Consider the following 15,231-nt stretch of genomic DNA (forward strand, 5'->3'; position numbering starts at 1 on the left):
TACTGTAGGAGGTGTTGTGAAATTTATTAAGTTCACCAAGACACTTTTGAACATTTGAGCTTTCATTAGAAGAGTAGAAGCTAACCTTACTCTCTTCTTTAAGAGGGATACAATGTTACTCTGTTCTTTAAGAGGGATACAAAGTATTAATATCATGGAGGTTTGAAATGGGAACACCAGAATTTCAGTAAGTGGAACTCTCTGATAAGAATAATTATAACTGGGTGCCTGGGTGACTGAGTCAGTTAAGAGCTGGACTCCCGATTCAGGCTCAGGTCTTGGATCTCATGGTTCGTGGGTTCGAGCCCCACCATCGGGCTCTGCACTTACCGATGCGGAGCCTGCTTGGGATTCTCTCCCCCCTCCCCCCCACCCACCCCCACTCCCCCACTCACTCTCACTCTCTCAAAATAAATAAACTAAAAAGATTCTCTCTCTCTCCCTCTGTCCCCCCCCACATGCTCTTAAACAAACAACGAAAAAGAATAATTGTAATCAAGTGCAAACAGCCAAAAAGGAAACAATCTGACCTCAATACATAACGAACAGCAGAGTAAAGGAAAGGAAAAGAAGGGTATTTATGTAAAGGTATAAACTCCAGTCTGCTTAGGAGAATTTCATTAATTTAGTTGTTACCAAGAACAATGTATTAGACACTTCTAATACAACTAAAAGACCTGGAAATTCACACTTAAAACTTACAATAATTTCATGCTATTACCTTCCAACAAGCAGCTTATAATCAGATCTTACACTCTCCTTTCCGTGAAAGTCACATTAAGGACAGAATAGTCTGGCAGTCTAGGCAAATACAACAGATTAAATACTTAGAGTAGCTTCCAGGTGAGGTGAAATATAGTAAACCTCAATTTCAGGTTAATTTGCACATCTTTCCACTATACACTTAATGAAGGCACAAATGAACAAATGAAACGTATGGATGACCTATATGATGTGTGCTTAGCCACTGTCACCATCTTGTCCCCCTTAAAAATCCTCCAGTACAAAAGTTGCAAAGTCCTTATGTTGATCTAGAACCAAAAGAAGTTGCAAAAGGCCAACACCACTAAGAAATACTAAGAGATGTTAATAGATACTTAACTTGATAAATGTCCACAACAGCAAGACTTCACTGTGAAATTCACGGACATTAGCATTTAATAACATGGTAGTAGTTTTACACACCATTCAAAGCTGAAGGAACTAGTACAATCACATTTCCATTTGTAAATTGGCAGCCAGCTACGGAGTTCAGCTGAATACTTAAGAAATACTAAGTACTACAGAGATAATAAATACTCCCACTAGGAGCTATGCATGCATCAGGTATTCCTGAAGTTTTATAAATGTGTAGAAGCAAACTTTCTACAGGGTTCCATTAAAAAAGGAAATGCACATAAATAAAATAAAAGCAGAATTTCATTATTATGAATCATTAGTGCCTTTTTTACCCAACACTATTCTAAGAAACGTAAAAGATACCTCAGTCAGCGAGACATGGTTCTTTCCCTCCAGAAATTTCTAGAATGCTTTCTTGTGGAATGTATCTGAGACATGTGAGCACAAAAGTGATTTCAAATACTGGTGTTAGATACTTTTCAGAAATCAAAGCATTTGATTGTACAGGATTACAGTGTATTTTCCAGTGCCATGTTTCTTAGTATAGGATTTCCCAAATTAACCCAATTCACAGGAGGAGGTAAATAAGTCTTATCAAATTGTAGTTCTAGAAAGATGGGACTTGGTGGGTTGTGAGCAGGGAAGCACTATAACCTTGAAATATGGTGCAGTAAAATGGTTCCAAAAACTCTGTTGCACATCAGAATTACCTGGGGAGCTTTTATAACTCTTGATGCTTAAGGCATACCCCCAAACCCAATAAATCAAAACATGTAAGTGGTGCCTGGGTGGCTCAGTCCACTAAGCATCGGACTTTTAAGATTTCAGCTCAGGTCATGATTTCACAGTTCAAGAGTGTGAGCCCCGCATTAGGCTCTGCACTGGTAGTATAGAGCCCACTTGGGATTCTCTCTCTCTCAAAATAAATAAACTTAAAAAAAATTTAAAAATAAAGAAATAAAACAAAATATGTAAGGTTAGGAGCCAAATGTCAATTTTTTTTTTTTAAAGCTCTCCATGTAACTCCAATGTGCAGCAAAGTTTGGGAACCAATGGCACAGTCTGAAGAGGCAGTAAGATCTATTTAAACAACACATTAGCTGTGTGACTTTAGGCAAATTAACCCCTCACTCTCACACTTTGTACAAAACCCCCATTACAGGACTGTTGTAATGACACAGACCATGTACAACGTCCAAACAGTCGATTCTACTTTTCTTTCTTGCACACAGATGGAAAAGGAATGTTTAGCCAAACTGAATTCAACAAACTACCCAGTTGTTTCAGTAGTATGTATCAACATCATAAATTAAGACAACTACATATTAAAGTTAGAGAAAATTATTGCATCAGAGAATAGAAGAGCCGTATTTTAGCCTACTGATCCCATCAATTTATACAATGCATTAGAAAACTTCTTAAGACCTAGTTAATCCTACAAAATCCCTTTTATAAATGAAAGCTGACATTACAAATTTTAGAATTCATTCTAGGTTTAAACCTAGATGACATCACAGACAGATCTCTAACTCTTGACTCTCATATAGTGCTCTTTCCATTTCCCTTTACCTTGAGGATCAGAATGTACTCTACATCTAAATCTTTTTGTGCAATACTTCCAAGGTCCCCATTAAAACATATCCCACCGAGGACTTTCAGAAAAGGAAGAGGCAGTATTCTGGTTCCTCTAAGGAGAATAAGGCTAAGATCTCAATTGCCACTCAGTGTTCATCACTCCCACCTGATTATCTCATTAGACAAGTTGTACAGCACACTTCGTGGTGCTAAAAAGATTACTAACCTGTAGTCTTGCATGTGGACAAATCAACATCATATTCAGAAAAAAACTATGTAAAAATAATCCAAAAGACCAACTTAAAAAAAAAAAAAAAAAACCTACCCTGTCACAAAATGTAGTTTACCAAGGATTAGCAGTATTAAAAAAAAAATCAGGGGTGTCTGGGTGACTCAGTGGGTTACGTGTCCAACTCTTGGTTTTGTTGGCTCAAGTCATGATCTCATGGTTTGTGGGATCAAGCCCCGGCTCAGGCTCCATGCTGACAGCACGGAGCCTGCTTGGGATTCTCTCTCTCTCCTCTCTCTGACCTTCCCCCCACTCTCCCTCTCTCAAAATAAATAAACATTAAATAAATGTTTTAAAAAAATCAAATATGTTTTATCTCAATAGGGAGTGTGGGTTATACCAGCGTATACATTTGTCAAAACTCATTTGATGGCACATTAAAAGCTACGCATTTTACTGTATATAAATTACATTTCATTTTCTTAAGTTACATCTCAGTTTTTTAAAAAATCATTAAAACATGCATTAGTCCATGTTATGTGATTACTGATCATTTAAATTTCAAGCCACCTGACATTGTTTTGGAAACAAAAACAGTGACAAAACCCATCATTTTAACTAAGTAGTCATTTTTAGTTTGAAAGCTACTCACCTAACCTCAGAAAAACTGTTAAAGTTAAGGACGGATAATAACATACCAAAATAAGCTTAAATGATTCCATTCGTAACATTTGTTTCAAATTCAATTTATAACATTTATAGACTTCTGGACATTAAATCTTCTTATGGGGCGGGGCGCCTGAGTGGCTCAGTCGGCTATGCGTCCAACTTCAGCTCAGGTCATGATCTTGAGGTTCATGAGTTCAAGCCCTGCATTGGGCTCTGTGCTGACAACTCAGAGCCTGGAGCCTGCTTCCGATTCTGTGACTCCCTCTCTCTGCTCCTCTCCTGCTTGCTCGCTCTCTCTCTCTCTCAAAAAATGAATAAACATAAAAAAAAAAAATTTAAAGTTCCTTACTATACACTGACAAATCAGGAGAAAAACCTCATTAACTGATACTTTAGGTACTCTGAAACAAAATGATCTAGCTCTAAAAATGATTAAAGCCAAGGTAAAGTACATATTCTATACATGGGCTCACAAGTATTTACTCCTATTTAAGCTACAAATCAATACTGTCCAACAAAAGTTCTCATCCTGCAATCCATGAAGCCAAAGAGGGCAATAAAAATTATTAGCATCTAGTTAAATAATACAAACAATAAGTAACCTGTATTTACAGAAAAGATTTTCAGTTTCTCTGAGACCAAATGCCATAAACTGAAGGAGGCAGAGTATGGCTCTGTAGCATCACATGAAAAGGTGTGAATCAAGTATGTGAACAGGCATGATTTGACCTTGACATAAAGGTAAAAATGGCTCAGAAAAATTAGGAGTTAGGAGACTCTAGTCACCTTTCTGAGAATCAGTAGTCTAATTTGCATTGAGATATCAGGCTATATCTCTCAGGTTTCATGCAGCTCACAAATGCTGCTACTTAATGCTACTTAAGCATCATTACATTATTCCATAACTAGAAACCCATTATAAGCCACCATAAAGCATGTTTAGTATATTGTGGATTCAGTTACCTTGAGTTAAAAATCACATTTTTCATGCATCCAGTGATCTGTAACAAATAAAGACCTATCCAGTACAGATGGCATCTTTGTTCTCGGACAACAGCATTAGAACTTATTTGCAAGATATATGCTCAGTGCCAAAAAAGCTAAGATTAAAATTTAAGCTGCTTTTAACACTGAAGAGTAAGGATTAACTAGTATTTTATAAATATCTTCTATAATTCTTAAGATTCAGAGAGAGCAAAAAAACAAAATGGTTAAAAAAATAAGGCAACAATTCTCCCATGCCCCTTCCCATCTTCTTTATTTTCCAAGAAAAAAAAAATATATTCCATTAATTTACTTCCTTCTAAATGGTACTGATAGTTTATCTGATGCAGATGGCATTTTTAATAGTCTTGAGTGGGGTTTCTATACTAAATTAAGATTCAAAGGTAAAACCTACATGACTGAAAAGTCATCGTAAAATTTCAGAGCTGGAAGTTCTGAGATCAACTAGGTCAACAACTTCTATTTAGGTTGGGTACCTTGTTCAAATAAAATCCTACCCAAAAGCTCAATTTGCAAAATTGTTTTTCTAGAAGAGTAGGAAACCCTAAAACTTTCTGTCCACTATTTTCCTTTCCTATTCCAACAGAATTAGAAAATTACTAACTTGGTAAAATCCTCTTTGCATGTCCTAGATGAGGAAACTAACTGGTAGGCCCAAAGAGGTTAAAGGATTGACTGACCCCAGACCACTCTGTCAATATCCCATGACAAATCTAGAGCTTGATAGCATAAATCCTTCTTTAAAGATCATGTTAATTCAATTCAAATTGAGGGGCACAAACAGAAGGTTGTAAAAGAAATGCAGTAATTGTTAAATAATGTTTTAGATGTTTATTTTGAGAGAGGGAGGGGCAGAGACGGAGGGAGAGAAAAATACAGTAATTTTTAACGAGCTTCCAGAAGTCAATTAACGATTTTAGTTTCTCAACTAAAGAATGACCCTAGTTTCTTAAAAATATGGAGAGTGAACACCACCCTCATTCCTGGTCTTTACACCAGCACTGGATGCTATGCTTCGGTAGAACAACAGTTCCCTTACTATTTTTTAATTAGGTCTGCTATGTGGGCCAGGTAATTTTGAGCCCTTGTTTTAGGATATCCCGAAGTATCTTAAAATAAATTGGTGCGGAGGCTGGGAAGAAAATGAGTTAAATGTAATTGCAGCAAATTCCAAATTTTTTAAAAGTAAGCTCTATGTGCAACATGGGACTTGAACTCATGACCTCGAGATCAAGAGTCACATGCTCTACTGACTGAGCCAGCCAGGCACCCAAAATCTAAATGTTTTATATTTATATCCATCTAAAACATAGGATAACACACAGACTACTTTATTTCATCTCAATAAAGTAATGTCAATTTACTTTAATATTTACCAAGTAAATATTTATTGTATATATGCTATATATAGGTAACATGGAAACAGTGGGGAACAAAATGAAGGGGTGGGAAGTTATAACCACCCAGAAAAAGAATTTATGTAAGTCTTTCTTACCCTTTTCACTTCAGCAGAAAAAAATTCTCTTACACTTTATAGCTAATGAACCACTACTGTTCCTATGTACCAGAGTCTACCACTCCTAAAACAAATTTACTCTTTCCCCACCCTCATCCAATTACTACTTTTGCATTAGAGACTACTCCCAGAAGCCACCCGGTATTCTTGGATGCCCTCCCCAACCAGTTCAACCAAGCTTTCTTCCTTAAAGCCAGATCCTGAAATACCATCACCTCTCCCAGGAAGCGTTAATTTGAAAGCCAGGTTAATCTCTCTTTAGCTCCACCCAGTTTATAACTACAACTCTCTCTGCACTCAACATCTTATAATAGATGCCTATTATTTTGCTCACAGTTTCATTTATTCACGTGCTTATTCAGTATATTAAGCATTGCTCTTGTCGGTCTATGTCAGTACTGTTCTTAAAAAAAATTTTTTTACATTTTATTTATTTTTGAGAGAGAGAGAAAGAGAGACAGAGCACACGTTGGGGAGGGGCAGAGAGAGGGAGACACAGAATCCAAAGCAGGCTCCAGGCTCAGCTGTCAGCACAGAGCCCAAAGCAGGGCTCGAACCCATGAACCCTGAGATCATGACCTGAGCCGAAGTCGGACGCTCAGCCGACTGAACCACCCAGGTGCCCCAGCACTGTTCTTAAATAAAGGCTACCAGATAAAAGGGTTTAGCACTGAAAATGCCAGATGCTTAATGCTTTTTGAAAATTATTTTGAATATGTTAAATCCAACCTGATTTGTGAAATTTATAAAACCTCCCAGCATGGATGAATCTGAAGAGCATTATGCTAAATGAGAGATGTCAGACACAAATGACCTCATACTACTGTATGACTACGTGTATGTGAAATTCTAGGTTAAACTACAGGGATGGAAAGCAAATCAGTGGGGGCCATGAGTGGAGAGGTGTGTTTAAAGGCAAAAGGAAAGGAGTTTAAAACTTTGGGGCTAATGCAATTGACTTTTTATTTTGAGGGAGAAAAAAACTAGACGATGTAATAAAATTCTTTAAAAAAAGGAAGGGAGGGTGGGGAATAGGAATCACTTAAAATCTTCCATCATGTTGGATTTCACATTATCTACCTTATAAAATAAATGATTTATCACTTACAACCAAAAATATCTACCAGCATTGGAGATTTTTAAGGATAGTATTACTCTGATTGTTTCCACATCTGAATTAATGTATGCAATCCAGTCCTTAATTCATAAGAAATATAAACTGGGATAGAAAAAAAGGTTACAGTGACTCTGATACCACTCAGCTTTTAGCTCTCTCTGGTTCTTTTTGCAAATGTTATTTTTGAGTAATTGCTGAAAAATGGTTTGGCTTTAAACAATCTGGCCTCTGTTCTAGGTAGATACTCTTTAATCTCAAAGTCAAATTAACAACCTTTAAAGTTAACCATTTTAAAAAACCCCAATGCCTGGTCATCTTGTATCCTGATCACTATTACTATTTGCCTTCGCCAGTATCCTATCCCCCAAAAGACTACAATTTCCTCGATGTGAGGAGTTACCGACCAAGTAACTCAACAGGTTAAAGCTACTTACCGCACTGTGGTTATGTGACTAATGTTCCTTTTAATACAACTGATCTGAGTCAATTTCAATACAGTAGTGCTCAAACTGCCTTTGCCATTACTCATAAAAATCTAGTGCACAAACTGAAACGCGGCTAACATTATCCTTCGTGAAAGAATAATTAACACTTTTAAAGGGACTATGAGGGATTCCGCATAGTATAATTGAACAATTTCACGTCGCATCTGCTGCAGAGATCACAAACAGACTGTCATTATGCCATCCCCTTCCTTGGACCCCACCGCCGCCTGCAGCTTTATTCTTGGCTTTTCAAAGGTTTAATCCACTCAGGGCTGCTAAAGGGGGAATCAAGGAAGGGTCACTTGTGAACCCCAGCATAGAAAAGGGCAGGAATATGTGGTTGAGTCACGTCGTTCCGCCATTTTCTAAGCGGAGGAGGAAGACATGTTGGAACAAAAACACAACAAAAGAGCAGCCATTTCCCAAGCCAGCTCCAATAGCAACCCGAACTGGCCGAACCCGGTCACTTGGCAGCTTCAAATCCACTTCCCTGGATAAACCTAAGAACATCAGAGGTGCCGGCGCAAAGAAAGCGGCAGACAACCCTTCCGCGTAGGGATCAAAGACGACCCGCACACTTAACTGCAAATGAAAGCCTCGGGAAGAATGACGGAAGCTAAATGGAGCACAGTGTAACAAAGTGAAATTCTACGCGAAGTTGGCAAACTAAAAATTTACTCAGTGATTGTGGCGTCTCACGGTTCACAGGAAACCACCGGCTATAGTAAACCCAGGAAACTCAAAGACCAAGGCCCGGATCCAGCCGGTGCTCCTACCTGCCTCTACCCATTTCCCCCATTTCCGTACTTCCCTCCGTGCGCCGCCTGTTTGCTTATGGGTTCTTACCGTATGTGGGGGATGCCCACCCCACCTTGAAGGATCTTATAGAGTTTGCTCTCGTACAGCAACTGGGGATGCCTGGCCTTCTGAGATTCTAGCTTCACTGCCACTTCCTGCAGGGGAGAGAGGGGACGATGGCATCAACATCCCTAAGGATTCAATGTCACTGGGGAAAGGAGGGGACACATTGGGAAAGCTCCGACTCGAGACTACAAGGGGAAGTACGGGGCCCAGAGAGAAAGCTCTCTTTCAAATTATAAAACGAGGCAACCGGCCTCAAAGGCCTCTTCAGGGGATAGTGACGAAATCGGCACGTCCTCGAAGGTGCAGGAAAATGATTCATCCAGAAAACGTAATGAAAGGTTTAGAAGGAAACTGACGATCGCAAGCAAGAACCCCAACAAAATAAATCCATATAGAGAGAAAAACACGGGGATCACAGAAATAGGGTTTTGCCGTTCTCACCTTAAACGACGGCTTAAAAAAGTTCGATTAAGGTGCATTTTCAACAAGCTGGGAAACTTCATAGTTCTCCCAACCTTTCTATCGGGTTCTTTGCCTTTTAGGGAAAGAGAGCGGGGGAGGTTCCTAAGCCGGGAAAACTGGCTCCCTCTGGACTCCCCTCCCCAGTACGTGCGTGCGGTGGGGAAAGGCCCGAGCACTTTGGGGGTTGGGGTGGGGAGTGAGGGCTGGCGCAGCGTGGTCGTGAACCCCACCCCAGGTGATTACCTCGCCGTTGGTAATGTTGATCGCCAGATAAATGTCCCCGAAGGAGCCAGACCCGATCTTCCGTACCAGTTTATATTTCCCTCCGACAATGAATTCGGCCTTGGAGCCGCTGCTGCTCGCCATCCTGAGAGACGAAGATGGAGGCTGGGGCCAAGCCCCGACACCTCTGAGGGGAGAACAGAGGCCTCTGGGGCTCGTCCACTGAGCAGGCTGCGGAGGAGGGCGGCAGGAAACGGCAAGCGCTGGCTCTTTCCAGGCGTTACAGGGCCCAGACTCGGTCAAGGGGACCCTGATCACCGCCGCTCAATCCGGCTTCTTTTTGCCAGGCCGCAGTTTATGAGGGGGTTCTCGCGGTTACCGGGCTGGGCCACTTGTTCCTGGGCGGCCGCCGCTGCCTCGCTTTCACGGCGACGTCGCGGGCTGGAAAAGGGGCGCGGTGGTTTAGGGCGGCGATACCGCTGCCACCACTGCCGCCGGCTCCCGCCCGGAGGGACTCCTGTCACTCCGCCGACGCCGCCATCTTGTTACTCCGGCTCCAGCCAACACAAAATGCCCCCAGTCCCCGGGAGCCGCTTCTTCACAGCGCAGAGCACTCTGGGAAAGGGATCTCAGGCGCTAGCCCCGGAGGGTCGGCAACCAGAGGGAGGGCGGAACCGGATCCGTGAGAGTCGCGGCCCACGCTTCGAGCGTCACCCCGTCACCGCCCAACTGCGCATGCGTAATGCACTCCTGCTGCTTGCGCAGGCGTGCAACGGGCTCTCCTCACCCCCGCCCGGGGCTCACTTCCACTTCCGGTTGTTGGCTCTTCCAACCTTGCTACCTGTTAAACAGTCACGTCGGACCCGCCTGGTGTCTGAAAGGTCCCGTGGCCCGCGGCCTCGAGAGCTTGTTAGGGAGGAGTCACCTTCGTTTTTCGTGGAAGATGGGAACTTCTGGCCTCCTTGGGAGTTGGATGCTGACCTTTGCTCCTTATCTGAGGCCCTTTTTTAACCTTCGATCTTTCCTCCGACCACTCCCTGAGACCGGCTTATTCCAGCCCAGTTCTGTTTTGCGAGAGGCTGTCACCTCTGGTGGAGAAGAAGAGCAAAGCAGACGTAGCTGGGCTGCGTTTGTTCAGGGTTCCCGGTTTTGGCTGAGTCTGTCTAGCTCTTTAGTCTTAAGAATTAGAGTTCTGCGCTTTATGGAGTGTTGGAGAAGTTCACATTACAGAAAGGGAAAAGAAGGAAGCAGGAGTTACCCTGCCGCCCTATGTCTTTGTTTTGTTTCTCCACTGATACAGTTGGTTCCCAGGGAAAAAACCAATACCCGACTCAATTTTAGTGGCAGATCAGTCAACAGAATAAAATTTACAACTGTGGGAAAACTGCATGTAGAAGTTATTATTCCACCGTCCCCCCCCCCCCCCAAAACAACTCCGTAGTGACTGGTCAAATTCAAAACTGCAGTACTGATCCAAAAAATATAGGGTGGAAATAACTATCACAAAAATAAAATTGATAACGTGTAAAACAGCAAACTGTAATGTTACTGTTAACGTTTATAGAGGAAAACCTTTTACTATAAGTTGATTTTAAAAAATGTTGACCACATTTTGGTTTATAAAATTTGACCCGAGAAAACGGCTTAGTTGTAATGATCACAAAAGAAAGCTCCGTAAGCTGATGCTATCAACTGTAATATGAATCAAACCCTGATGAATGAATCCAACCCCACTTGTAAAAGTTTAAGCGAAATCTCTCAAAATAGTTTCATTAAAATGGAAATGGAAAAAAAATGTAGACCCGACTGCAACCTTGAAAGCTGATTAAGTGATTAGTAATGGGGTTCATCCTGAAAGGTAACTAAAATTTCTCCATGTGATTCTGATTCCTACTTAAATACTTGTATTCATAAAGCTCTAGTCCAAATATGTTAAGTGTGGAAACAGATCCCCTAAGGTTTAGAATGAAGTTTTGATGCACTACCTAAACTCACGCTGCCTGTCTCCCAAATCAGCACTATTAGACATTTTCCTTTAGTGACTCTAAAGCGCGGTTGGCCTACTTAAAATTCCTTGCTATTAGATTCTGGTCTTTAAAAAAAAAGAAAAGCCAGGTGTAAGCATCTTGAAATTTCCAGAGATAGCTACTATTCTGCTGATTTTCTACCACAGACATCCAAAATTTAATGGATTCCACACCTTGAGGAGATCCCCACAGGGCAGATGGGGCATACATTTAGAGGGATTTTTTTTTTTTTTGGAGGGGGGAAGGGGTCTGGTGAGGATACAACTCCATTGTGGAATGGGAGATGGGATGGGATGGAGGCAGAGGTGTGCATGGAATGGACTAGATTAGGGATTTCCAAAGGTCGGTGTAGGGACAAGGGCAAGTCTGACAGTTTTCCATAAAGGTATTAGGAAAATAAGAGCAGTATAATGCATTTTTCTTGGATTTTATTTAATTTCAAGTTGTACTTTATTCTTAGATATTTGTCTTCCTACACATGTCATTAAAGTGCCCTGTTAGGTGCCTGGATGGCTCAGTTGGTTAAGCATCCGGCTTCGGCTCACGTGATCTCACCATTCATGGGTTTGAGCCCCACATCAGGCTCTGTGCTGACAGCTCAGAGCCTGGAGCCTGCTTCAGATTCTGTGTCTCCCTCTCTGCCCCTCCTCAGCTTGCACTCTGTCTCTCTCTTTCTCAAAGACAAATAAACATTAAAAATAAATTTTAAAAAAGTGAAGTGCCCTTTTATAGGAGCACGTGGCTGGCTCAGTCATAAGAGCATGCAACTCTTGATCTTGAGCTGGTGAGTTTGAGCCCCACATGGGGTGGGGCTCAATAAATAAAATAGATAAATAGATAAAATGAATAAAACATTAAGAAAAAAAAGCTAACAGTTTTTAAAAAATAAAGTGACCTTTTATAAAATGGCCCTAATAGGGGATGGTTGTTTTGTTCTTTTGTTCATACCCTTATCAAAGCTAAAAGTCAACCTGTTTATGCTTGCCCTCCTTTTCTGTTGTTGCTATTTATTTTGAATTTTTATAGGCTTTCAAAATCAAACACTCTAGTACTCACTAGTCTAAATGACTTTTAGACGACCTTCCAACTCTGAGATGTGATGATGATTTTATGTATATATTTGGTGAGCCTCCTGATTTGTCTCCTGCCTGTCATAGTCACTATTCCAGCACTGACAATTTCCAGCAAAATGCTCTAAAATGCCGTATGCGTAGCTGTAGCCTCTTCAAATGTGATTTCAGTTGATTCCATCTAAAGATTTAAATGTGTCAGATTTAAGAAGGCAAAAGCTGGGGGGGGGGGGGAGTTTAATGTAGAAAATAAAAGCTTTTAGGTGTTGGCTATGACTCAGCCTTTTCCTTAAAATCATGCATCATTTGTGGTAATTTTCAACCTCAGCAATTGAAGAATTACCTGTTTTTAGTGCTACTATTAGAGTTACAAATCATTCTGTACTTACTGAATCAGCAGCAGCTTTGGTATAATGGAGGGAGACTTCCAAAACGTGCCAAAATGCAATTCCTGGATCACATGAATCCACTAAAAATATAACGAAAAATATAGACTAACAAAAAATTTGAGAGCTTCAGAGAAATTTAGAGATCATCTAGTTCAGTAATCATATTGTTAAATGCTTTGCCATGGACTGTAGCTTCACACGTATCACTTGTGTCGCACTAGGACAAAAGTGGCTTGTCCAAGATCACACAGCTCTCAATGGCAAAGAAAGCACTAGAACCCGAACGTCTAACCAAAGGAAAGAGAAAAAGGAGGGGTAGAACGAAAATTGGAACAGTTGTGCCCCAGTGATTACTTTTATGTTCATGGGTCAAGATGAATTGAAAACCTTTTTTTGTAAAGCCCCAGTGTTTACCCAAGGAAAGGGCACTGGTAACCAGAGTGCATTTTGAGTAAAATGTTAAAGACAAGCACAACAATTATAGATGGATGCCGTAGGGAGGAAATTAAAAACAAGAGTGGTCTGCCTATCTCCGGGGTGTTTGGTACAAATACACAGAAAAAAAAAAAAAAAAATGAAATGTCTTAGAAGACGTCAAACACTGTCTCAGGTGTTGTTTAACTGTTAAACTGCCTTGTGCACAATCAGTATCAGATGAGTTAGTGGAGTGATTGAAAAAGAGACCATCAGAAACGTCCTGTTGGGTCAGAGTGATAATCCATTTAGTCTCTTTTCCACTCTTTGACAGTGACAGCAATTTCTGTGTCCCTTTCGTATCTCAGGTCCCGTTTCCCCCCTCTGCATTGTTCAGGAGGCTTTGTAAAAATGGATTGCTGCTTCTATGGTAGCTACTTCAAACACATTCTTATCGTGAACATTTCTTACTTTCTATGGAGTCATTAGCCATAATTTCAATTAATTTCATTCTTTGAGTTCATTTATGCTTTTGACCCATATGGCTTCAAGATTCTGAAGATTGATAAGTTCCTATGTACGCAACCCAATGACTTTTTAATAATCATATACACCTATATAAGTATTTTTGTTTGTTTATTTTTGAGAGAGAGGGAGAGACAGAGCATGAGCAGGGGAGGGGCAGAGAGAGGGGGAGACACGGAATCCGAAGCAGGTTCCAGGCTCTGAGCTGTCAGCACAGAGCCTGACGCGGGACTCAAACTCACGAACTTAGAGATCATGCCCTGAGCCGAAGTCGGACACTCAGCCAACTGAGTCACCCAGGCGCCCCTAATCATATACACCTATAAATGTTCACTGTTCTTTTTCTTATGTCAATATTTATTTGAAAATTTTAGAAAATTTAGATAAATCACAAAAAAAACAAAAATCTCTTAAGAGACAATCACCAAATGTTAACATGTTGCTGTATATAAATGTCCAGTCTTTTTCTATGCATATTGTGTGTTTGCGTGTGTGTGTGTTTTAGGTGTATGTATAGCTATCAAATATGTGCATGTATACGTATATTTAATTTTATTTTTTTGTAAATTTTATCTCTTAATATTTACAAGTAACCATAGGGCACATTCAGTTTTGACACCTATTTTTTTTCACTTCATAATTTATTGGAGACATGTGTCCTTAGGTTAAAAAGAAAACCACAGGCCCAAAGTAGCCTCACTTGAGTTAAGGCCCCAAGTCAGTAGACCAGGGCTTAATACCTAATCTAACTGTAGTTTCAACCTCCCTCAGAAAGGTAAGTCTTAACCCGTCAGTCAGGAATTTTCTGATAAGCACCAATGAGATCATCTGTCTCTTGGACCTCCTCTACCTCCCAAAGGAAGATGAGGTAATCTGTATAATAAGACCCCTTGCCCTTCTCCCTCGGGGAAGGTGATGTTCGCGGAGACAGTCCTTTCTTTGCTCTTGCTTGTAATTTTCTTGCCCCACCCTCCTTCCTATAAAAAACTTCCGTTTTGTACAACTCCTCAGAGCTGCCCTCTACTTGCTACATGAGATGCTGCCCAATTTATGAATCATTTAATAAAGCCAATTAGATCTTCAAATTTACTGGGTGGAATTTTTTTTTTTTTTAACACATAACTAAGTAATCTTCCAAAGAATCATTAAAAACTTTTTTTTAAATGTTTTTATTTATTTTTGAGACACAGAGAGACAGAGCATGAGCAGGGGAGGGGCAGAGAGAGAGGGAGACACAGAATCAGAAGCAGGCTCCAGGCTCTGAGCCGTCAGCACAGAGCCCGGCGCGGGGCTCGAACTCACAGACCGCAAGATCATGACCCGAGCTGAAGTTGGATGCTTAACCAACTGAGCCACCCAGGTGCCCCCAAAGAATCATTTTTATTGTCTACCTATAAGTATGTGTTGTGTTGATGGAACAGCACTTGACCAGACCCAACTGAGTATTTTGGTTATTTCCAAATTTTTGCTAGTATAAACAATGTTTTAATGAGCATTTGTACAGCTATATCTTTGCTCACATCCAAAATTAATTGGTTAGGGT

At 40.7% G+C, this 15,231-nt stretch overlaps 1 protein-coding gene across 6 annotated transcripts in view; it reads right to left on the bottom strand.

Annotated features, from left to right (window-relative positions):
• The window catches only part of CSNK1A1 (casein kinase 1 alpha 1), a 47,595-nt gene extending 37,610 nt beyond the window's left edge, over positions 1 to 9,985 (bottom strand). Inside the window, exons 1-2 of one of the 6 annotated variants that reach the window (XM_060634662.3) lie at positions 9,285 to 9,981; positions 8,562 to 8,668 (exon numbers count right to left, since the gene is read on the bottom strand). In XM_060634662.3, coding sequence (XP_060490645.1) covers positions 8,562 to 8,668; positions 9,285 to 9,407 — 230 coding nt within the window. In that variant the 5' untranslated portion in view covers positions 9,408 to 9,981. Of the gene's footprint in view, positions 1 to 8,561; positions 8,669 to 9,284 lie in introns of all 6 variants that reach the window. The other 5 variants (XM_060634659.3, XM_078445722.2, XM_060634661.3 and 2 more) reach the window with 5 other exon arrangements.
• Between the last annotated feature and the right edge of the window lie 5,246 nt (positions 9,986 to 15,231).

The sequence above is a fragment of the Panthera onca genome, chromosome A1, assembly GCF_046562875.1.
Source record: "Panthera onca isolate mPanOnc1 chromosome A1, mPanOnc1 haplotype 2, whole genome shotgun sequence".
Taxonomy (NCBI): Eukaryota; Metazoa; Chordata; class Mammalia; order Carnivora; family Felidae; genus Panthera; species Panthera onca.